Source organism: Ursus maritimus, unplaced genomic scaffold (assembly GCF_017311325.1).
Source record: "Ursus maritimus isolate PB19 unplaced genomic scaffold, ASM1731132v1 scaffold_1, whole genome shotgun sequence".
Lineage (NCBI taxonomy): Eukaryota > Metazoa > Chordata > Mammalia > Carnivora > Ursidae > Ursus > Ursus maritimus.
In genome coordinates this window covers 7,690,205-7,714,454 of record NW_024423343.1, presented here as the reverse complement: position 1 = coordinate 7,714,454, position 24,250 = coordinate 7,690,205, and the positions used below count along the sequence as shown (strand labels likewise).

Genomic DNA, 24,250 nt, shown 5'->3' with positions numbered 1-24,250 from the left:
CCAAGGGGATTTTTTTTTTTTTTTTTTTTTTTTTTTTTTTTTTTTGGTAATCTGCTGGGTTTCATATTTAGAGAGAGTGAGGCGGGCTGCCTTTGGACAAGACTATTCATTTGTCAGGTGACCAACAAATGAGCCCTGGCCACACCCTCACCCTGTGTCGGGTCTGAGCAATAACCACCTGCAGGCGAGTAGGAATTTCATTCGAGCAGACTCAACACGTCCCATTGGGCCGGCAGAAGCCATCTTAGGTTCCTTCTGCCAAGTCCATGCTCTGCCTTCCAGCAGGGCTGAGCTGAAGGGAAGCTGCAGGAGCTGTAACTGCACTCTCCGAGGCCCTCCTGCCATCTCCACTTCCACCTCCAAAGACAGGCCTCATTTTCCCCTCAGCATTTTCTCTGGAGCACCAAGCAAATCATGTCTCTGAAATGCCTCGTTTGTTCTCCAAGCATTACTACACTTGCCCTTGGCCGTGGGATACAGAGATGGGGGAGGCCTGGTCCCCAGACAGGAAAACCAGCCTCAGTGCAGACACTTGTCATCTGTTTTGAGCTCTGAGCCTGAACTGAGCCTTGAAAACTCAGTGCGACTGAGCCCAGGAGGCGCCCCAAGGCATGGCCAGCAGAGGGCCCAGTGCGGGAGCCCGGGAGTGGTCCTGGAGAGTGTGGGTGCCCAGTACCGAAGAGGAGGCCCAGAGAGCACCCCAGGAACAGAGGTACCCATTTCCTCGTGACTCGGTGGGGGAGCGAGGCTGAAGCCAGGAGCCAGCCAGCAAGTGTGCAGGAGCCAGGGGAGTGGCGGCCTGTGATGCAGGAAGCCAGATCTGTCTCAGGGTTCAGCCCCTCCGATGGCCCTGGCCAAGGGACTGACCAAACAAGACTTGAAATTTTTCTGACAGTATGGAACTCACCAGGGTAAGCATAAAAAAGGCCTGAATTCTTTGCCCACCTCGGAGTTCAGTGTGGAACTACCCTCTCGGAACAGACTGGAAAGGCTTGTAGGAGGCTTGCCGAGGGGCAGCTCCCAGGGCAGGCTTTCAGACCAAGGCATCTGAGGGTCAGGATGGCCATGGCTCTGCAGAAAGCCCTGCCCTCCCGTCTGAACCGTGGGCCAGCACACTTCCACAGGTGGGGCAGTAGCAGTAGCAAAAAAAAGAGGTCGCAGAGGAAATAGGCAGAACCTTCGAGCCTTTAGCTAGTGACTGGAGGTGGGGGTGGTGGGGATGGCTGTGGGGACTAGCGCAGTGAGAACAAATGTGCTCAGCACCTGTGCTCCTCCAGTGGCAACACTGAGACCTAAGACGGAGCCTGAGCCCCGACACAGATGGGAGGAAGCATTTCCTTGGGGGAAGTGATGAGGTACAGGAATAGTCCTGCTCTCTTTGTCCCCTGAGCAGGAAAGAGGCAGAGGCCAGCCCAGGCCTGCAGGTGGCCTCACATGTTTGCCTGCCCAGTGTGGCCAGCTCCAGACACGGGCAGGGAGCAGCCCCAGGGAACATCTCCATCCCTCGAGGTTGCTGGGGAGGTGGAGTGCCAGGCTGAGATGAGTGACCTGGGCTCTGTGGCTGCTGCGACCCTTGCTGAAGGGAGGAGGTACCCTTGACCGGTAGGAGGAAGGACTGCAGTGATGCAGCAGACCCCCACAGGGGCCTGTCCCCCGGGTACCAGTGTGACCGTGAGGCAGGCTCTGTATTGAGCCCCCACTGTCAGCAGAGCCCTCAGTCGGGCACCGCTAAGGAAACCCTGCTGCCCAGTCCTCAGGGAGCTTTGGGCAGGCGACACAAGATGACCTGAAGAAAGAGCAGTTGGTGGGGTGTCTGCGTCCTTGGTCTGTGAGCTTGGAGGAGTCACTCGGCCTCTGAGCCTCCTTTTGCTCATAGGAACAACAAGGGGTCTATGACTTGTGAAAACAGCATAAAGTGCCAGAGAAATAGAGGTATTGGTCTTACATAGACAAAGCAAACAATTGCAGATAAAGACTTCTATTTGGAGAGTGCCTACCATATGCAAGAGATTGTCCTAGGCCCTCAGATGAAGGGAAACAGCTGTTAGAGCCAGAGAGAGGCTGGTGTTGCACAGGCCTGAGTGGCCTGTGAGGAGCCGGGGGTAGAATGTGCAGAAGCCAGCATGAGGCCGTGCTGTGAGAGCATAGGATTTGTGCCAGCTCAGAGATAAGGGCAACATCCATCCTTGGCCCCTTTCTGGGCTGGACTGGGCAGCTGCCCTGCCCCATCCCCAGCAGCCTCAAAGCATTCAAGGCTCAAAGCTCTGGCTCCAGGACAATGCTCAGGTCTAGACCCTTGGGTTCAAAGGATTTTACAAGAAGTATTGTCTTTGAGGAAGCTGATGGCACCCACAGGTGCCTCTTCAGAGACTGGAACTCTCTCCTGGTGTGTCCCCGTGGTGTCCCAAGGCAATTGCACAGCCTGGATAACCCTGACCATGTCCCCATGTCAGTGCTTCCCACCCGACCCTCTTCCCCATGGCCTTGGACCAGGCACGCACAGAAGGTTGGCATGACCAGGGCTCAGGATGGGAGCTGATTGCAGCATCTGGGTGGAGGGGCAGCCTGTGGGCAGCTCATCACACCCACCACAGGGCCTCCCCCAGGGCCACACCTCTGCAAGCCTTGCAGCCCTGGGCAGCCCACCCAGGTAGCCCCCCAGCGTCTGCAGGCCTTGATGGCCAGGCTGCATGGGGACATTGGAGCACAGATTCCCCTCTTTGTGGCTGAGGAAACAGTGCTTCCCGAAAGACTCAGATTCCTGTTTTGCTCGTTCCAGAAAACCCTTTCCTCCACTTGGCTGGGGGCAGAGGCCAGACTTTGGAGTCCAAAAGACCACAGTCTCCAGTCACGGCCCTGCCACACTCTGCTGCGTGGAAAGCCCAGCCTGAGACCAGCAAGTGTTCTTACTTCCTTCCAGCCTTCAGTGACTATGTGGCTGGGCTGGTGGCCCTGCTCAAGTTGAGCTGCTCCCCAGCAGCAGTGAGGCCAAGAGTGTCTTTGGGGAGGTGAGGAAAGCCTGTTGTAACTTGCAAAAGCAAAGTAGCTTGAGTTCCCAGGAACATGTGTCTCATCCTCTCTTACCTAGTTGTCTGTTGCCGTGGTGGGGGTGGGCGGGGGGGGGCACCTGCATTCTGGAACATTCTTCTCTCCCAAATAGCTTTGTGCCCAAAGCCTAACTTTAAAATTAAAGTTGATCCCTCCCGGTGACAGTGATGACCAGGCTGGCCCCCACTGAGCTTATCTACACTCTGTCCCTTGTCCAGGGCTACAGAGCCAGGCCCCAGTAGTTGGGCTGGGGCACGAAAGGGACCCCCGGGCCCAGGAGTCTGAACAGGGCAGCAAAGCTGTCCGGGGCACTGCAGCACTCCCGAAGGTGGCCGGGCCTCTGTGCATCCTGGCCACACCTCCTCTGGTCAGCGGTTCTAATTCCAGTTGGACAGCAGCTAGAAGTGGAGAAAGGCATGTGTGTCAACACCACAGCGTAGCCAGCGAGCCCTAATTACCCAGCTCTGCAAGGCCACAAGCACACATTGCCACCTGGTTCTGCTTAGGGGGAGTTTTCTGCCATGAGCACCGGCCTTGTGCCTCCTCGAGCAGAGTCCTGAACCTTGGGAAGGGAGCTGGGCTTCTCAGCTAGCTTTACGCTGACAAAGGGCTTTCTGCCTGTCAACCCTGCTCCCCAGCAAACCCCCATCCCCTCCCTACCGCAGCCACTGGGCCTCCCTTTGGCAGGGCCCGAGGGCCCATGCTCCCGACGCCTAGCCTCTGGAGACTTCCTTTTGAGCTAGAAAAACAAGAGGCTGAAACGTGCCTCGCTGCAGCTGGGCCCCACCCGCTGAACCTATAGAAAGGCCCTGGAGTGGATTCAGCCTCACAGAAGAGGAAACCTGGCTCCGGCCTCACCCGCAGGGCCTGTTATGTCTGGCTCCAGAGGCCTTCTCCTCTGGGCTTTTCCATGCCTGTGAACTAGGCCCCATTCATTTCCCTGCGGTTTCATGGGAATGTCCAAAACACTCAGCAGGTTGCAGCAAGCCCAGGAGGAGAGGGGTCAGCGAGAGGCCCAGGCCGTGACGTGTGGTCGGCCCCACAGCCGCAGCACTCTCCATTCGGCCCCTCGAGGCAGGGTGCCCAGCCAGCTGTGGGTGGGCGCCCCTCAGTCCGCCTGCCGCCCCCCACCCACCCCGGCCGGCTCTGCCTGCAGCTCTCTCTCTAGGCCTCCACTTTCCAGCTCCCAGGCCACCAGCCCCACCCCGGTCTGGCCTAGGAGAGAACCGCAACAAAGATCTCTTCAAGTTTCCCATCCCCGGCAGCTTCCCTCAGTGCCCATCCAACCGTCATTCCCAGCCCACCCCAACTCCCGGGCCCCCAGTTTTCCGCCACACTACACTCCATCTGGGGCCACTGGGAGAGCAGCAGGTCCTCTGCGGGGGTGGCCGCCTCCCCCACACCCCCGGCCCGTGGGCTGCTCGGCCTCGGGGAAGGGGCCGTGTTCGGGCGCACAGCTCTCCCGGCTGCCTCCTTCCTGGCCATGGCAGAGCCCCAGGGCCCCCAGGCCTGCAGTGAAGATGTGCCCAAGTGGGGAAAATCGGGTCCTCAGAAGAAATGATTTGAAACTGGCTGGGAGCAGTTCTTATCAAATTTCCAGGTTAGCAGTTTTCCCCAAGTGCTAATCGAACAGTCTCTGTGAGCGGCCTAATTCCATCTGCATGAGATTCCCACAGAGTTGTGACAAGTACCCTGGTAGCTGAGGGCAGAAGAGGCTGTTCTGGTCTCTCGCTTGCTTTAGGTCTTTGAAAATTGATGCGTCCTCGGGTTTGGGTAACAGCCATGCCACTCTGCCCTGGCTGCCCAGCTCCCCAGTCCTTTCCAAAGCCACTTTCTGAGTGTTCTGGGTATGGAAGGGGTGGGGTGAGTTTCTCATCTGGTTTAGCTGGCAAAATGAATCTGGAAACGGAACATCCTTGGAGGCCCCGCTGCTCTGACCCGGCAGGGTTGAGAGGGTAAGTGCAGAGGAGCCAAGGGTCCAACGACAAGGGCCCCAGGCCGGCAGGGTGGGAGTTCGGCCTGCCCGTCTGCACAGAGCCTGGGCTCAGGAGAGACCCTGCTAGCCAGCGCCAGCCTCCCTGCACCTGTGTAGATCAGCCGACTTCTGAGGGAAGGAGAGCAGCCAACTGAGCTGTGGTCAGCCCAGCGCTGACCTCGGGTCTGGGCCGTGCCTGCCTTGGCTACGGTGCAGAGACCCACACCCCCCAGCCCCCGCCGGCTGCCCTGTCCCTGGGCCTTGTGGAGGTGGCCACTGCCTTTGTTGACCTGATGGGAATAGGCCTTTCTCTTCTCTCCTTTGCCCGGTGGACTTGGCAAGACAGTTTCAGGGACAGTGACCTCGTGCCAGTGCTCCAAGGCTACCCAGCTGCTCTTCACACAGGGGCCTGTTGTGTTCCGGGGCTGCTGGTGACCAGATGTCCTCCCTGAGCGCTCAGGACAGCTTGGGACAAGGGGCTGGGGAATGTGGGATCCCGCCCCCCTCCTCCCCTGCCTGGCTGTGGCCCTGGGCAAGGCCCTTCCTGCAGGGATGGACAGTGTGCTAGGGCCTTCCCCGAGGCCCTCCTTGGGCAGAGAGGGCAGCTAGGACAAGCCGCCTCCTCTCCACTCAAACCACGTGGCCCAGCGTCCCCTCCTGAGAGCTCGCAGCTCAGAGGCGGACATCAGGCGTCTTCCCTGGACAGCTCCCCCTCCTCAAATGCAGGCTGGTCACATCCTCACCCTCAGGTGCTGCCTCGCCATTAGCTCCTTCACCGCTGAAAACACGTGCAGAGCAATCTTTTGGATACTCAAAAACAGCCATCAGAAAGCATCACCTCCTCACCCTCCCAAAGAACTCTTGCCTCTTCCACTAATAACCGTATTGAGATCGTCTGCATTTGATGGCCTCCCTCGCTCTTTAATCTTTGGTTTCCTGAATCAACGGCCCCAGCCCCCACAGCTGTGGCACCGTGCTCCTGCTTGCCAAACCAGGGCCCTCCGCAGCCTCCCCGTCTTCCCCACAGCGATCGTACCCCAGGCCACTGCTCCCTAGACCTTGTGTCCCCTCTCAATCCAGTCCGCCAGCTGCAGTGCTCCTTCCCTCTTGCCCCTCTGGGCCTGGGGACAGTCTCGCCCGCTCCCAGAGCCTCGCCTCGCATGTACCTCGGACTCTGGCATGACCTTCCCTTACTTGCTGCCTCTGGCTGCGGCTGCACAAGCCATCGGGCTCCCCAGCCTTCATCCTTACTGCGCCCAGCCTCTGGGCCCTGTGCGCCCCTTTGTCTGTTCTTCATGCCCATCCCTGGGCTGGCAGCCTTCCCCGCTCCCCAGAGAAGTGCCGGTGCTGGAGGCGGGCACCCCAGCCCTGCCTGTGTGCCCCGAGGCACAGCCCTCCTCCCTCGGCCCTTGGTTCCTGGTTTTCTCAATTTGTTTTGCCTGCGCACCTTTATTCGTTCATCCCTTTCGTGTAAAGTAGTTCCCTCCTCCTTGCCACCTCTTGGAATTGATCTGCCCATAAGGCTTGCTGGTGGCAGTGGGGCTTCGAGGTCACCCAGGCCTGTTTGCCAATCAGCTGTGGGACTCAGAGACAAACACCTTTCCTTTTTGCCCTATAAGCTCCCTTCGCACAGAAAGGGATAGAAAGCTCTCCCAGGGCTGCGGGAGACTTTCAGGGGCTTCACGTCCAGACTGCTCCTAGCATGACATCTGTCACCAGTGCTCCATGAGCGTCCCTCCCTCTCTCGCTGCACACAGGGCAGAATGAGGCTGCAGCAGCAGCTCAGAAAAGATGTGAGGATGAGTAAGAGAACAAAGATACCAACAAATGGCTCTGGGGGGAAGGCTTCCTGCTCTGGGTTGTCAGTAAATAACCGCGCCTCGGTCTCATAAGCAGAGTGCTGCTCCGCAGACCAGAGGTGGGGGTTGCTGCAAGGGCTGTTGCTTCCCTGGCGCCTTGTTTGGGAGTGGACTCAGTCAGGCTCTTTTCTTAGGCAGAGCTTGAAGCTGTCGATGACTCCTGGCAGTGAGTGTTAGGGGGCAGACGTATTTGCATGAGGGCTGGGTGCCCAAGCAGAACAGGGCACAGTGGCAGGGGCCCAGCCCTCCCAACTCCTAAATGTGCCCTTCCTGGGAACCCGTATAGATTTATGGAGCGTCTGCACCATGCCAGCTTGGGGCATCCACAAGCCGCATGCTGGGACCAGGCTAGACGGCACTGGGATGGGAAGGGGAGGTAGAACGATGATCAGAGGCAGTCCCAGCAGCGTGAGCAGTTTGGTGGGATGGGATGCCCAGGAAGGACGTAGGGTTCGCGCCTCATGCTGCCTCCCCGGAGGAAGAAGAGAGGAGGGGGGGCCAGCATACCCACCAAGAGAGCAGCACTGCAATGAGACAGAGCAGGGGAGAGCCGCAAGAAGTCAGCATGGCTAGAGGGTAAGGAGTGGAGATGGGGAGAAGGGAGAGGTGAACCTGGGCACATGACAAAAAGCCTAGTAAACCTCATTTTACCCAGAAGGTGGAGTGTCCCAGGACAGTGGTAGTCACTGTAGGGCTTCAAGCAGGAGAGGGACGTGACCAGGTTTGCCTTCGCGAAAGAGTGCCCCACTTTGGGTGTAAAGAAGTAAACAGCGGGGTGGGACTTTAGAAGTAGGGAGGCCCGTTGGTCAGAGCTGGAGGCCTGACCGAGGTGGTGGCATTGGGGCAGGAGGGCAGCAGGAGCCTCCAGGAATCTCGCTGTGTGTTCCACCTAAATCCTGGGGTTGGGGCACCCAGCCAGTCACGTTCGCCGTGCTCATGATAGTGGATTTCATGAAGGGCAAGCACTTGTATATTGCACAGCCATTTTTCAGGTCAATCAGTTGAGATTTGGAGAGGTTTAAAATTTCATCGGAAATCACACAGCTAGTGAGTGGCAGAGCTGGAATTCCAGGCAAGCTGCTAGGCTGGTGGCCACTAGCCTCTCCTCTGCCCATGGCATGGCCTGTGCACATGGAGCGAGGAAGGAAGCAGTAGGGGCGGTGAAGAGCAGGTGCCTCTCCCTGGGACACCACCCTCCCCCGGTCCCACCGGAGGGGTTTCTTGGCCACAGACACTCCCAGGCCCCTATTTAACAAAACAGAGTCCCAGACAAGCGGAGGAGCCTTCAGTCCAGTTCCTCTGATGGTCAGGAATGGGCAGCCTTCCTCAGAAGGGGCAGCTGTTTGAGTCCATTTCTCATGTAGCCACTGTCCAACCCCTGCCAGGTAGAGTGTCTTTTCCCAGACCTCATCCTTCCAGCTGCGACCCAAGTCCAATCGTCAATGAGTAGTAAATGCCGCGTCTGGTAGCTTCTTGTAGTCCGGATGCATCTAGCCTCCTAAAGGCAAAGGAATGTCCTGTAATAAAAAACACCAAATAAAATCATCCCCTGGCATTTCATATATATTTATAGTTTTTTCTTTCTTTTTTTTTTTAAGATTTTTTATTTTTTTGACAGAGAGAGAGACAGCCAGCGAGAGAGGGAACACAAGCAAGGGGAGTGGGAGAGGAAGAAGCAGGCTTCCGAGCAGAGGAGCCTGATGTGGGGCTCGATCCCAGGACTCTGGGATCACGCCCTGAGCTGAAGGCAGACGCTTAATGACTGAGCCACCCAGGCGCCCCTATAGTTTTTTCTTTAAGTAACGTTAACTTTGGGAAACACCTTTCTGGACGAAAGTCGTTTCTGCTATGTGAGCATGTGTGTACTTCTGAGTAGGTGGTTCGTGGCCTTTACCTGCCGTCTGCCCTCACAGGTGAGGGACTCGGGCAGCTCTAGGCTTGCTCAGCTTCTCCCCGGGATGGGAAGACTCTCACCTGCCCTTCGCCTCCTGGCCCCCAGCTGGCTGTGCAGCTGTCACAGCCACCCCCCCACCCCCAAGACCTCCAGAGTTGTGGGCCCCCAGTGGCATGGGGCTCCAGATGCTCAGCAGATGCCAGGACTGGGACCGAGGCCCCACCTCCAAGGGCTTGGCTTGGCTTGCTGTTCTGGAAGGTGATCCTGGCTGGTGGCCATTCCTGAGCCCCCACTTAGAGCAGTTGTCAGGAAGTTGCTTGCTTCCAGCCCCTTCCCCCCCCCCTGCCGCCCTCGGAGGGGGGCTGAGTGATCTCACGCCTGTGCGCGCTCTAGCAGGAGGAGGAGATGGGTTACGACCAGGGCAGGTACCCAGATCCGGGAGCAGCGGCCTCCCAGACTCTGGTGTGTGGCGTTTGCTCTCGGGCACGTCCTAACCACCCAGAACAGCTTGGGGCATCACTGAGCTCTGGCTGCCGGGCCTGTGCATGCAGCCCTGGCCCCCAGCAGGGAAGGAGATCAGGGTGAAGGGGTGCTTGCTGGCAAGCCAGCTATTCCGGCTCCTCTTCTAATTGCCCTGCCTTGCCTCAGAGAGCAAGCCTTCAACCCCTTTGGCTGAGTAGAAAAACACTGAATGGGAACCCAGAGACCCCTGGACCTTGAGCTGCAGTTTATAAACTAAGGCTCTTCCCTGCCTAGAAGTTCCTGGGTTCTAAGCTGCTCCTGCCACGTCCCAGGTCCTGTGGAAGAAAGATGCTGGGGGGCCCCCTGCTGGCCCATCTGTGGAACTGACCCGTTCGGGGGGAACCTGTTGAGTCTGGTGAAGGGGGCCTTTGCTGGCCTCAGATGAGAGCAGAGACACCCACCTGCCCCACCCCCACTGCCACCCAGCCCAGTTCTCCCTCCATGGTGCCTGGGCCTGCTTTTGACAGTGAATCCTGAACTCAGGGGAATCTGGCTACTGGCCTCTTGGCATTTCCTTGGCCTTCCTGTTCCTCCACTTGACTGGAGACCCTCCTCCAGCTGCGCCGTGTCCCTCCCAGCCACCCCAGGACCGAACTGCCACCGTGCTCCAGGCCCCGCTTCTGCCTCCTCCTGCTCATGGTCCGTGTGTTCTCTCTACCCCTTCTTCTCCCACCTGCTGGTATAAGGATTTTAAGGACAGGTTGTGGGGAAATGGTCCCTGCAGCTATCCTAGAACACTAATGAGCCGTGGCAACACCCAGGAAGTCGGCCTTATTGCTACACCACCTCCCAGTTTGGTGACACTGACAATTTTCTGGGATGCATGCTTCGTATCAGCAAACCATCTTGGAGAGAATTCCACAGACTCCCCTCTCAGCTCCTGCCCCCGTCATGAGGGAAGGACTGAGACCCTGGGGGAGAGATGGAGCCCCCAGGAGGCAGCAAGGGACCTGTCCAAGGTCAGCCTCTGCGTCTCAAGCTTCGCCAGACTTTCTTCTCAAGGTTAACAGGAGCACACGGGCTTTTCTCCACCAGCTTCAGGCACTCGTGGGAGTGTACGGGGAGGGGGGGTGCTCCAGGGAGGACAAGTAATGGAGAAGCAGCTTGACTTGGGTCCCTTGTGACTGCCTGGAGCTCTGGGCATCAGCCCCACCCTCCCCATCCCTTCCTTCCTATTCACATCCTTACTTGAGAAGCTGAGAGATGAGGCGGGAGAGGCCCTGCAGGAACTGGGAGCAGGAACACAGCTCCACCTGGGGAGGCACCCCACGCATTCAGTTCCTTTGACCCGAGGGGTGGGAGTCAGGTGCCGGGACAGGCTAGAATGCCACAGCCCAGCCGTCTCCTCTGGCTAGCCCAGCACTCCCTCTCCTGCAGCCTGGCCACAGCCTTGCTACGTGGTCATGCTGCCCCCTGCTGGCCACACTAGCGAAACACAGCCCACGGTCAGTCTCAAGGTTATATAGGTGTTAGCTCTTCACCCAAGTTTGCAGCTGGGCTGGAGACTGCGGGGCTCCAAGGAACAGACTGTGGGCACCCTGCCCACCAGGATTCTCAGACTGCGTGGGGAGACAGGTCTAGAACCGCCTGGCACACAGTAATGTTTGTGGTGTGAACAGACAGATGAATGAAGGTATCCATCTGAAGCGTTCAGATGATGACGGCCTCTAGTATCTGACCAAGAACAGGCAGCAAACCAAATCAGACATTTACTGGGCAGGAACTGAGACTCCTCTTGGGTTGACAAGATCTAAATAGGAAAACCAAGTGTGAAGAGTCCAACCATGCTAGACTGCGACCCAGGTGACCGCAGAATAGCCTGGCTCTTGCTGCCAGGTGGCTAATTGGCAGTAAGGACCCAAGGGAATGATGGAGACAGGCTTCAGCCTGAGCCTTCAGGGAAGGTGAGGAAACGGCAGGTAAGGGGGGATCAGTGGCAGGGATGAAACTCACAGGGCACCTTGGGGAGACTCTTGGCTGGCCATTTGGTGTGGACGGTGGGGAGAGAGGAAAGCACATCCTGTGTGGTGAGGCCGACAGGATGACCTTATATCCTGTGATATTCGCACTGGTCTCCATGGCCGCCCTGTGGAGCAGGTGCTATTCTCCCTACTCTACGTTGGAGAGAAAGGAGGGTCAGGAGAGGTCCCGGACTCGTGCCCGTTCCTCCAGCAAAGACACAGAGCCAGGATTCAGACCTCCACTTAGGAGACGGTGGTTGGGTTCCCGTGCCTGAACTCTGAAGTTTCTCAGCAGAAAGTGTTGTGCACGAGGACAGATTGGGGGGCAGCGGGAGGCGGAACGGTCACTGCAATGGCTATGAGTGCACAGTAGGGGATAAAGAAACTCCTTCCACACCTAAGGTTTCCTGCATGGGACAAGGACCAGCTGAGGCCTGACCCTTGCCGTCCTACACCCAAACTATATCCGTGCCCCACAGCAGGCCAGTCCAAAGCCAGCTCCACAGAGGCTCAGACCTTCTCCCAAGGCCCAGACCTGGCCCTGGTCCCTCTGATGGTGCTGCCACCAGAGGGCCATTCCCACGGCCCTTCTTCCTTGTAGAGAGGGCTTCTGGGAGAGACAGATGCGTTCTCAGGACAGCTTGGCAGACCAGAGCCACACTTCTGCCATGGCAGGTCCAGTCTGGGGGGAGGAGGGGCTCTGTAAGCTCATGCTCATTCCCCCGCCCCCATCACGGGCTGCTTTTCTTTCCAAGCGCTTGGTGAGGTGGCGAGGCTAACCCCGAAGCGCAGGTAGCACCTCCAGGGAGAGAAGTTCATCTCGGGCCTCCGGCTGCTTGCTGCCAGGGCTACAGGAGTTCACTCCCTGACCTCTTCTGGCTCTGTGGGAGAAGCACAGGCTTGACATGCAGCGTGGGGTCCAGAATAAAGGCAGGGGAGAGTGGTCCCTAAATTGGGCAAGGCCATCCCCATACGGGACACCCTGGCCACGATGGCAGCAGCGTGCCCGTGTGTGATCTGCTTAATCCTCCCACTGGAGCCCTGGGTGGGGAAGCAGCACATGGCCACCTGCCCCAGATTTGGGGGGTGGGGGTGCAATCCAGCCTCCCACTTTCCCTGACTCCTCAATCTTGGCACACTTCTTTCCTCCCCCGTCAGGCCCTGCTTCTCTCCCTGGGTCCTGGGTGTGCCTTTGTCTCTTCACTCAAAGCCGGATCTGTCCATACTTGTTGATTCTAATGACACTCAAGGGCGGCAAAACTCAAGTGTTAAACCCTAAGAGGTTAACTCTCTGGGATTTGAACACCTCAGCAGCACATTTGCCTCGCCCCAGGATGTGTGATTCCTCTTGCTGTCTGTGACCCTCCCGTTCATCCTCAGAAATCCTCCTCTCCCCAGGGAGAGAAGGGAGCACTGGTCTGCCGACCACCTTCTACGCACCCCCAGGAGGCACTCCGTGTTCTCGTGGCATGCCTGGGCATCTTGTTTTCTTACAGCCGGGGTGCCCGTGAGTGTCTTGGGAGGCGAGTCATTCAGCAGACAGCTTTCCTGAGCGCCTTCTCTTTGTCAGGCAGGGTGCTGGGGGGCCAGGCACAGGGGCCACAGCAGGGAACAAGACAGATGCCATCCCCCCCAAGCTAATAGGGCAGGTGGTACACAAGCTCACACGGCAGAAGAGAAGAGTGCTGCTGACGGGTTAGCGCAAAGAGGGGCACAAGCAAGGTGGATGAGATTGGGTGGCAGGAGGGCATCTCTAGGCTGAGACCGAAGGGCATGAGAGAGCCAGCCTGCAACTAGCCTGGGAAAGAAGGGGCAGCGGCGGCCCCTGACCCCAGCTGGTTCTCCCCGCTGCAGGCTCGTGGAGGAGTTCATGCTCCTGGCCAACATGGCCGTGGCCCACAAGACGCACCGCACCTTCCCTGAGCGCGCCCTGCTGCGTCGGCACCCCCCGCCCCAGACCAAGATGCTCAATGACCTTGTGGAATTCTGCGAGCAGATGGGGCTGCCCATGGACTTCAGCTCTGCTGGGGCCCTCAATGTGAGTGCTGGGAGTGCAGGGGAGGGGGAGGCCCGGGGAGAGGACTTCAAGTCACAAAGGCCCTGGCCATGGGCCATGCTCCCCACCAGGACCAGGCCGAGGGAAGCCACTCAACACCCCTCTGTGGGCAGGGATCCTGCGGCCAGAGATGGGCTGGGCTTGGGCCCAGAAACTTTCAGTAGGGGGCTGAGATGATTGGAAGCCAGAGAATGTTTTTTATGGTAAGTGGTGTCAAGTGCTTCCTGCCTGGAACTAAGCCTTTTGGGGCTCAGGCCTGAGCTCTGATCCCACGGAAGGGATGTTGGGCCCATCTAGACTTATGCCTCGGGTGGGTAGAGAGGTACCTTAGGTCGGACAGCTGGAAACCAGTCTCTCCATCCAGCCAACAAGACATGGAAAGGCTGACGTCAGAGCCACGGTCCAGTGTGGGACGTGGACCGGGGGCTGCTGGCTTCCACACTCCACCGTGGCCCTCTGAGCGGGGCCGAGCCCTCAGCCTACTCCTCCTCCCCAGAGCCAGGTCTCAGATGGTCAGAGGGTGACGGGGCCCCAGAGCCTCCCCCAACTTGACTGCCTATCACACGGGTTTGCTTCTAGAAAAGTCTGACCGAAACATTTGGAGATGACAAGTACTCATTGGCCCGGAAGGAGGTGCTCACCAACATGTGCTCCCGCCCCATGCAGGTAAGGGGGGGTGGGTCCCCAAGCCTCCCCCTTCGCCCAGGAGTATCAGTGACCTCCACACACAGGACCTAAGGGGAGGGCTGAGGAGGACAGCCCCAGGCATTACCTAGGACAGGTGAGCCCTGAGCTCCTGAGCCCGATCTGTCTCCTGCGCAGACTTGCCTGCCTTCCCTGCTCCAGGGAGGTTTCTGTGGGGCCGTTAAAGGCCCCAGGTGGAGCCCTGCTGCCCCCTGCATGGCCTCCGGAGCTGTTTCCTAGCTGAAGGCAGGGAGCCATCCCAGGGCATACACCAAGCCTTCGGTGCCCCGTGCCCACAGACCAGACCAGCTCGGGGAAGGGGCTAGCTAGTAACTTAGTTGGATGGGCACCCTGGAGGGGAGAGACTGTCTGTCTCCCTTAGCAGCCTACGCCGAGGAGAAGTCATCAGCCCCCACTGTGCCTTGTGGACCCCAGGCAGAGAAGTCTCCCTCTTGCTAGCTGGTAGACGAGGAGTCAGGCGGTGGGCATGTGTTGCAGGCAGTGTGACGGGCTGGCAGCCTGGGAGCAGATGGTGAACTTGTTCCTGGCAGCATGTCTCAGCCCTCTCAGGCTGAGCTGCAGCCCCTGCAGGCCCGAGCGTCTTGGGAAGGAGCCACCCCACTGCCTGTCAGGTCAGCAGGACCACGGATACTAATGGGGCCAGCTCTGGGCCCGTTCCAGCCAGGGGGCAGTGACAGACCATTTTTCAAGGGGCTCAGTCACTTTGCAGATTTAATCGGTTCACAGGAACCAGGTCACCTCAGCTGGCCACAGCCGATTTATTTCCTGACAGTCATATTTTCTGCCAGGAATGGAGCCATCGGGGCCCTTTTGGGTCTGACTGCCTTTACCCTGTCCCTGGTCACAAGCGTCTGCCCACACCAAGCACTTTTAAAGCATGCCACACAGAGGAGCAGGTGTACCTGTGGCCAAGGGACTCGATGTCACTCTGCCCTCTAGTTACTCTGAGACGCGGTCGCCCCCGGGTCCCAGCAACTGCCTGTTGACTGTGCCATGGAGGGCCAGTCAGGCTTGTGTTCCCTGCCCCCAGCCTCGGGAAGACGTCCACCTCCGAGGTCAAACTAGCTCTAGAACTCTGTAGAAAGGAGCCCTCCTCTCCTGAGTGAGTCACCGGGAGCCTGAGAAAGAGTGGACTTCTGGCCTTGCCTGCTAGTGAGTGACGTTCAAGGCTGGCCTTTGTATGTGGAGCTGATGGTAGGCGGTTATGGAGTGTCTGTGGTGCCCTTAAGAACTGGGACGGGGACAGGGGACCAGGCAGTGGCAGGAGCGATGAGCACAAACGTCCTAAGAGAGCTGCTGAAACTGGACACCTGGGACTTTCCTGTCCCAGGAAAGCCACAGTCCCCACCCATCCCACCACGCCCAGACATACCTTCCCAGCCGGGAAGGGGACGAGGGCCTCTGCTCCTCACCCCAGCTCACATGAGGAACTGGGCCACCACCACTGAGAGCAACGCCCAAACATGGCTTGGAGTGGAGGCTGCTCCCACCTCCCCCCGTGACTTGCCCCGGACATAACCCAGGCCCCAGCAGGAGCTGGAAGGGCGGCGGACTCGAGCTGAGCAGGTCAGCACCAGCTGTGCCCTGGATTCCAGGCCTGACACACAGTAACCGGAGCCGGCTGTTCATTTGGCCAAGCGCACAGGCGGCAAGGGAGCAAGCGAGGGAACACACAAGGGTGTGACTTTGGCCCTCAGGGAGGAACCTGTTCACTTGTTCCTTGCAGTGTCCTTGAGTCCCAACCCTGAGAGCTCCGGGACCACAGGGTAAGCAGCTGCAGGGACTGTGGCCAAGCCACCCGCCCCCAGCAGAACCACCATGGCCTGGAGGCTCCATGGCCTGGAGCCATTTGTTGGGCTAGAGAAACTTGGCCTCTCTTCACGTACCCCGGTCCTCACTCCTCCCCTACAGAAGGGCCTCTTGAACCCAGACCTCTGAGTCTTGCTGCCAGGACAGTTAGTCAGAGACAAGGGCTGAGGCTGGTGGCTGGTGAGCCTCTCCCTCCCTTGGCTGGTGTGGGGTTACCTCCGGGGGGCCCAGTATGGCCTTCCACAGGACAGGGATCAGAGCTGGAGGGCATGAGGTCGGACACAGAGGAGGAGCCGGGCGCCCACTGCCCATGTCACTGTAGGCGGGTACCAGGTGTCCCGGGCCTTCTCTCCCACGTGCCATTCTGGCCAGCTGGTGGTGGCAGACTCCGCGTCCTTGCAGGGCCCTGTAGCCGCGCCGGCTTCCACTTGTGCCTCCACAGCATGTCTGCGGCCCCTTGTCCGCCAGGCCCCAGGCCTCCTCTCCTCCTCCTGTCCCGTGGAGCAGGCCAGAAACCTCTCCCTGCTTGTCGCTGGCAGTAACCATCCCTAAAACGACAACAGCAGGCTGAGGGGGAGGCCGAGCTCCTCCGCAGCTGCTCTCAGCCTTCAGCTCATGGCCCACCCTCCCCAAGGGCTCAGGCGGCCGGCCCCACAGGGCTCTGAGGGAGGAAGCTGTCCGGCATCTTGAGGTTTCCCCGCACCCCCTGTGCCCACAGAGGCGGGGTGGGTCCCTTGCGGTGTTCTCTGGCCTGTTCTCGGTGCTGCCACCACCAGGGCAAGGCCCACATTTGTCTTCAGCAGGAGAGGGGCACGGGCGCCCCATGGCTTGGCACAGCCTCAAGGCAGCCCCATGGGTCCCCTTACAGAGAATGGCCCCTGGCCGCCTCAGGCCCGCAGTCCGCCGCCTGCGGTGTGGCAGGTCAGTCCGCTCCAAAGTAGCCCATCATGAGCCTCTGAGTGTCACAGCCTGGCAGAGCAAACTCAGCCCTGACCTGGCCTGGCCTGGCCTGGCTCAAACCCCCCCCAACCCCCTAGATGGCACTGTACTTCTGCTCGGGGGTGCTGCAGGACCAGACACAGTTCCGGCACTACGCCCTCAACGTGCCGCTCTACACCCACTTCACCTCTCCCATCCGCCGCTTCGCCGACGTCCTGGTGCACCGCCTCCTGGCCGCCGCGCTTGGTGAGAGGCCCATCACGGGGGGTCATGCAGGCCTGCGCCCACCTAAGGGCTGCCCAAGCCCTAGTAGGTACTTAGCAGCCAGAGGCCACGCTGCATGGCTGTAGAGGCCCCAAGGGGTGGTCAGCCGAGCGGCAGGGGAACCTGGGCCCAGAAACACCCCCCACCCCCCGACACCACTGTGAGCATGCTAGGGGTCAGCTGCAATAGAGCTCATTAAAAGTCCTGTACAAAAGCCAAGGGCCCTAACCGCGGCTGCCCACCTTCCCAGCCCTCAGAGCTGGGCAGCAGGGAGGCCTTTGCTCTGCATGGGCCGCCCAAGCCCCACCTTCCCTGGGCAGTGAGCACTGTGCCTCCTGTCACCCAGCCATGGCTGGCATACACACCACACCCCGCCAGCAGCCCCACAACCACCCTCTTCCCAGGCTACGGGGAGCTGCCGGACCTGGAGCCCGAGGCCCTGCAAAAGCAGGCCGACCACTGCAATGACCGCCGCATGGCTTCCAAGCGTGTCCAGGAGCTCAGCACTGGCCTCTTCTTTGCCATCCTGGTTAAGGTGAGGCCACAAACCCAGTGCCCCCTCCTCCTGCTCCACCCCACTTCCCCTCCTGGGCACCGGCTCACAAGGGGCCCTTACAGAGCTCAGGGGCCTTCGGCAGCTGGGGCGGGCCCTGGGGGTGATGCCACGTCCCGTGGCCAAGCCTTGGCTAGAGCCCTACCCTGCAGGAGAGCGGCCCCCTGGAGTCAGAAGCCATGGTGTTAGGTGTCCTGAACCAAGCCTTTGACGTGCTGGTGCTGCGCTACGGGGTGCAGAAACGTGTCTACTGTAACGTGAGTACCCACAGGCCCCCCAGGCCAGGGTTAGGGACCTCCAGGCAGCCAAAGGCCCAACTCTGGGCTGCTGAAGGCCATCTACTAGGACGCGAGTGCCAGGGACCTCATGGCTTCTGTGCACAGCCGTCCCTCCCCTCACAGACACACCCAGCCGTGTCCACTGCACACTGTTTTCACCTGCGTGTCCCCCATCCTCTGCCGGGGTCTCCTCCATATTCGCCTGGCATGTGGGGGGAAGCATGGAGGATGGGAGCACAGGCTGGGGTCCTTGCTGTCCTCACCTGCCCTGGAGAGTACAAGCCGTGGTGGTGACGCTGGCCATGTGGTGGCAGAGGCTGTGCTGTCCCTGACCTCACTTCCCTCCGCCCCCCAGCGCCAAGCCCACCCAATGGGCCATGCCGGGCCACCCCGCTGCACCTGCCTGGGATGAGTTGTCAGGCTCAAGAGAAACGGACCCCTCCCTCACCAGCACGGGATGGCAGGGCATGCAAGCTTTGGGGGATTTCTTTACAGGAATGTGAAGGAAGGAAAGATCAGAGAGAACGGTTTATGGCCACTCTGGAAGCTGTGTCCCCTGAAGAGAAGGAAGAGACCAGCGCTAGCCTTGGGTCCTGCCCTGGGTGGCTGTTTATTCACGGTTCTTTCCAAGGGTACTTGGTGCCTGTGCTGACACCCTCTGAGGGACCTGTTTCAGCTGACCTTGTGGTTAGCGGGTCACCCCCTGGCCCCTGACCCTGGCTCTGGATTTCCTGACATCCAGAACCCTGAGTAAGCATGGAGTTAATACAGTAAAGCAGAAGAGACAGAATGGAGTCCAGCTGGGATCCGTCAGGGCTCCGGTCCTGAAGTTCACTGAGCAGGACAGAAGTTCAAGGGTCGGTCACCAGACAGGTCTAGGTCTAGGTCAGCACTCGGTCACCCTCAGGTACGGCCTCAACGGAAGATGGCCAGGCAGGGCCTCCCGGAAGTGGGCCAGAGGCCAGAGGCAAGGGTGGGGGGGTCCCTAATCAAAAGTCAACAGCCAGCTGCCGGCGTGGGGGCAAGGAGCTCCTTCAAAGCCAGTCAGAGGCAGGCAAAGGCAGGGGGCTGCCTCCAAGGGGGGTTGCAGGGTCAAAGGTTAGGAGGTGGCGCCCAGAGCTTACAACCTGAGAGGCTAGATGTGTGTACCCCCAGGCACTGCCACTGCGGTCCCACCACTTTCAAAAGGTGGGCAAGAAGCCGGAGCTCACACTCATCTGGGAGCCTGAGGACACGGAACAGGAGCCAGTGCAGCAGGTCAGCACCTGGGGGTGGGGCAGCTTTGCCAGAATACCACTGTGTGCCCGTCCACCCCTAGCTCCCGTCCACGCCCTCCTGCCTCCTGGGGCACCCCTGCCAGGCCTCCCCTGCTGGCCCACCTGGCCCGGCGCCCCGGCACTTAGGCTCCCCTGTGGGATTTCAGATCCCGCATGCGGAGACCAGCACAGCTCACCGATATCCCCCGCTTTGGGCCAGAGCTTTCCCGTCCTGCCTGCCCTGCCCTGGGGACAGCCACTGTGGGGAGAGGCAGGGGGCTCTGTGGAGCCCTCTAAAGCAGGGTTTTAACTTTTGGGGTCCTTTTGGAAATTAATGAAAACTATGGATCTTCTACCCAAGAACTTGCATATAATGGTTTTCCCCTACAGCACGCTCTGACCCCAGGCCAGCCCCAGACTCCAGTTCCTTTCTTCCTGACCCCGGGCACTCACGATGTGAGTGAGCCATGTCTGGCTCCCTGACTTCTTGCCGGGAGCCCTGGCCTCAGTGCCTGAGCAGGGGCCCCTTACAGACAGGCAAACAGACATCAAGAGGGGAGGGCGAGGGGTCCTGGGGCCCCGCTAGGTGGACAGTGGCAGAGCTGGGCCCTGCGCACAAGCTCTTGCCTCTCCCACCCCCTGGACGGGCCCCTCATGGCGCACTCGTATCACCAAGCTGGGCTGTGCTGTGCGCAGGTTGTCACTATCTTCAGCCTGGTGGAGGTGGTACTGCAGGCCGAGACCGCCGCCCTCAAGTACAGCGCTGTCCTCAAGCGGCCGGGCACCGACGGCCTCCTGGGCCTGCAGGACAAGGAGGAGCCAGACGCTGGGGGCCCGGAGGCCTGACGCCTCCCGCCCAGCCGCACCCGCCCGTGCCCCTGCCCTGCCCACCGGCTTTTAGGAATAGGACCTTTCGACACCAAAGGGGATTTTTAATTTGGTTTTTAACAACTCAGGGTTTTGTTTTTATTTCCTCATTCTATTTTATTTTTGCAGCTCAGTTTTTAAACAAACTGGAGAGGAGAGGGCGGGGCTGGACGGAAGGCTGAGGCCTGGCTGGTGCTTCACCAGAGCGGAACAGGACCCGGTCCTCCTGGGGAGGCCAGTCCCCTTCTGCCAGGCCATCCACTGCCTTCCCCTGCCCAGGAAACCGGGGATTTTCAGCAAATCAGTGTCATGGAATAAAATCAAGTGTGAATTGCTATCTTGGTGTATGGGGCACCGCTGGGAGGCCCGAGGCAGCAGGGTGCCCCTTTGACCCAGGACAAGGGACCTGGCTTAGGCTCCACCCCTCTCAACTGAACTGGGATCGCCACCCTCCAGAACCTTCCTTTCAGTTCCAGGATGATTCACAGAGCTGGCCACATGTCAGATTGATGCCCGTGCCTCATTCTGGCTGATTAGAAATGTAATTAGTATGCAAGACAGCAAGCTCACCCATCACCCTGCGGCAAGTGACTGTCCATCCCCACCCCCACCACCTCCTCTCTGCCTGCTGGCCTCAGAGGGGCACTACGGGTCCTGTGGCACTCCCTCTCTCGGGTCCTAGGCCAGAGCTCTGAGTAGCCCCGTCCACACCCCTTGGTTCAAGCTGGTACCTCAGCCCCTCCAGTGCCAATCCTGTACCCTGGCGGCACTGAGGGAGCAGGGGGACAGAGGGGACCTGGGCCTGCCAGAGACAAGGAAGGCCCTCAAACTGGCGTTCCCGTCCAGGGACGGGAAAGGGGGTGCCTGGTGGCCCTAACCTGGCCTCGTCACTTGCCTGGCATCATCCTGAGCACCCAGCAATTGCACCATCCCTGGGGACCCAGGGACAGAGATGGAGGGCCACTGGGCCGTGCTCGCTACCCAGCTGGCCTGACCACAGCCTGCGCTCCTATCCCACCTAACTAGGGAACCTCAGGTTGGCTTCCCCAAGGGCTGCCAGAAACCAGGGTGAAACCCATGGTGACCCCGGCCCTGGTTCCACCGTGCTGTGTCCTTGGGTGTCAGTATTAATGAGCCCATTTGATCTGGTTGCAATGAATTCTCTTCAAAGAAAAATTCAGTACAGTACCTCGTAGGAGGGCCTCGCGGGGACCAGAGGACCTATGGCATGGCTGCCTTTGTCCACCACGGGCAGGCCGTGGCTCATCATCTCCCAGCCCCGGGTGGGTGTCGGAGGGGAATGGAGGACACGCCACCCTCCTGCCTCCCGTGCCTTTCTCCTCCTCCAGCACATCAGCCAGCCTTCCACGTGTCCATCGCGCCACCCCCAAGATGTCTCTGAGGCTACCACCCCCTCTGTTCCTGTCCCCAGAGCCTTCTCCTGCAACCAAGGATCTGAAGGGAAGATAGGTGAGAGGGCCTGGTGGTTTGGTATTTGGATGAGGAGAAGATTTCTGGGTGTTTCCTGTCCTAGGCAGCCCGACAGAGCCCAAGGGCAGGACACCTCAACACTGTCCCCGTCCCCTCGACTGCCCCACCCTCTGAGGAGGAGAAAGGAGCCCCGTTCTGCCCTGGGGCTGTCCCCTGCTGGTCTCCCACAGAGCCTGGGAGCTGAGGGTGAGCAGAGACCCCGCCGAGTGACAGCCATCAGGAGGCCATGTGTCAGAGCGCCTGGGCTCCCCCTTGAACAGCATGAACTCAGACCGGCCCCCGGTCCTTCCTGCCCCAGTGCCCCCTGAGCCCTGGTGAGGCAGCGCCAGCTCGGTCATCAAGGAACATCTTTGCCACCAGGACTTGCTTGGGCACAGGTGAGTCTCGCTCTGTGGCACCCTAGAGCCACGGAGGCCATGGACCCCCCAGCCCACCCCCGCTTCATTTGACAGAAATGGAAACTGCACCCAGAAAGGAGGCAGGTCTCTGGCCAAGGTGACCCAGCAAGACGCCCAGCCAGGACCGGGCTCAGGCACCGGCTCTCCACTGCACCCCTGCCCCAGGGAGGCGGCCCAGCACTCTCCGCGAGGTAGCTGGGTCTGTCTCCATCCCCTCTCCCAGCACACCGGGCTCTGGCGGAGGTCCACGGAGGGAGCCAGTCCCTTCTGTGTCCCCACGTGATGGAACTATTGACAAAAGGATGACGAGACACAAAACCTCATCGAAAAGGAAGATTCACTCGTCCCTTCTGCCATCCAGAGCCCCTGCACACAAGTACCAGCAGAAGCCCAGGACCTGGAGCAAGGCTCTGTCTTCCCCAACAGGCCACCTCGGATCACCATTGGCAGAGTGAGCTGTAGATGCAAATAATGTCACTATGTGACGAAGCTCTAGCGAAGTTATGAGGCTGGAGGGTGTATTCCCAGCCCTGGGACAGTGATCAGATGTGTGGGCCCCACAGGGGTGAAGGAACTGAGGTTCGAAGGTACTTGTCTAACCATGAGCTGTGAAGGTCAAGGTCGCTAGGATCAGAGAGTGCTGAGACGACCTGCAAGAAGATGCTGGAAAGGTGGATTGCATGGACACTCGGAGCTGGCCAGAGAGCTTGCACTCTATCTGAGGTTTCTAACCAGGGCTGTGCTGTGATACAGCCTCTGTTCCTTCACTCCTTTACCCAACAGGGAGTGGCCAAGATGCTCCGTGTTCTTGGGGCTGCTGTCCGGGGCGGGGGGCGGGGGGGTGTCACTAGTGCGGCAGGCGGTGGGGAGGGCATGACGGTGAAGCAGGAGGCGGGGCAGTCCCGTGGGGGCAGGACCTTAGGGAGCAGCCTGGTGGCTGTTTACAGGCCCGGGCCCTGAGGCCCAGTGCTGTCTGGGCGCTGGAGGGGACGGGAGGCTACAGCACAGGTGCGGAGTGAGCCAGGAGAACCAGCAAGCTGGGGCGGGGAGAACAGATGAGGGGTGCAAGCCAGCGTCCCCAGGCTTCGTGCTGAGAACAGCCCCAGGGGCTTGACGCAGGGGCGGGGCCGGGAGTGGAATGTGCGGGGCACCAGTCGCAGGGGTGGTGGGCAGCTGGTGGGTGTGGGAATGCCATGCTGGGCCCTGAGGTGCAGGGGAGAGCGGTGCTCTGTGGGGTGTCCTCAGCACACAGCCCAAATTAAAAGCCTGAGAAGGCTCAGGACTGAAAACTGGATCAGGAAGATGAGAAGGAGCTGGTACAAGGAGCCTGGGAAGGAGGAGCCAGAGAGAGAGTGGTCCTGAGGCTTCAGGAGGACTCCTGTCTTTTGATTATATGCGAAAGAAACCCAGTGCAAAGTGACTCTGGGAGGAAGCGAACTGATAGGAAGACTGAACAGAACTACCAGAGGAGGGCGGGAGAGCCCACCTTCGGGGAGGCAGGGAGGCACCACGCTTCCAGGTCACCTGGGGTGGCCCGGGGCCCCTTCTCTGTTTCTGCTTCATTTCCTCCTGGTATAGATCACTTCCTCCATGCTGACCTTCTGGAAGCGTCTGCCTTCTGTATCTTGCAGCTCACCCTCCTAGAGAGAGACTGACACCCACTCCCAGCTCTAGTTAGAGAGACCCCAGGAAATAATGGGGCAGCTGCCCAGCCCTGGTCCGTCAGAGAGCTGTTGTGGTACAGAATGGTAGCTCCTAGGGTCCCTGGCAGTTGGGAGGGATGGGCAAGAAGCTGGGGAGCAGGTCCCAGGAAGAGGCTAGGCCGCCAGGGAGACACAGCACCAGATGCCCACGGCGGCTGCTGCGAGCGCAGAGCGGTGACAGGGCACAAGGCAGGAAGCTGGAGGCCAGGCTGGAGGCGCTGTGACAATCCAGGTGACATGAAGGCCTGAGAGGGGGCAGATCCAGGTTGTCAGAAGAGAGCTGGCACGGGCAGGTGCTCGAGTCACACGCAAGGATGGGCTCTGGGCAGAGGAGGCAGAGAGGAGTGCTGGGGGGGGGCATGGGCGGGGCATGGAAAGGACGGGGCAGAGGAAGGGTGGGGACAGCGAAGGCCAGAGTTTGGACTCCTTCTGAGAGCAAGGGAGCCTCAGCTGCTGCTGCTGGGAGTTGAGGGCATGAGGCAGAGTCATGCAGTGGGTTAGGACCGCACAGGTGGTGGGGAGTCCGTGCCCGTCAGCAGAGGAATGGATAAAGAACATGTGTTACACGCACACAATGGAGTTTTGTCCAGCTGCGAAAAAAGACATCTGGCTAGTTGTGGCAACATGGATGACTCCGGAGGACGTTCTGCTAAGTGAAACGAGCCAGGCATG

The 24,250-nt window shown here is 59.7% G+C and overlaps 1 protein-coding gene across 1 annotated transcript in view; it reads left to right on the top strand.

Annotated features, from left to right (window-relative positions):
• The window catches only part of DIS3L2 (DIS3 like 3'-5' exoribonuclease 2), a 339,465-nt gene extending 319,144 nt beyond the window's left edge, over positions 1–20,321 (top strand). The window contains exons 15-21 of the mRNA XM_008690555.2: positions 13,114–13,297; positions 13,895–13,981; positions 16,867–17,014; positions 17,437–17,567; positions 17,738–17,842; positions 19,019–19,120; positions 19,816–20,321. Of these exons, the coding sequence (XP_008688777.2) occupies positions 13,114–13,297; positions 13,895–13,981; positions 16,867–17,014; positions 17,437–17,567; positions 17,738–17,842; positions 19,019–19,120; positions 19,816–19,965 (907 nt within the window). The 3' untranslated portion in view covers positions 19,966–20,321. The remainder of the gene's footprint in view (positions 1–13,113; positions 13,298–13,894; positions 13,982–16,866; positions 17,015–17,436; positions 17,568–17,737; positions 17,843–19,018; positions 19,121–19,815) is intronic.
• Positions 20,322–24,250: the final 3,929 nt, after the last annotated feature.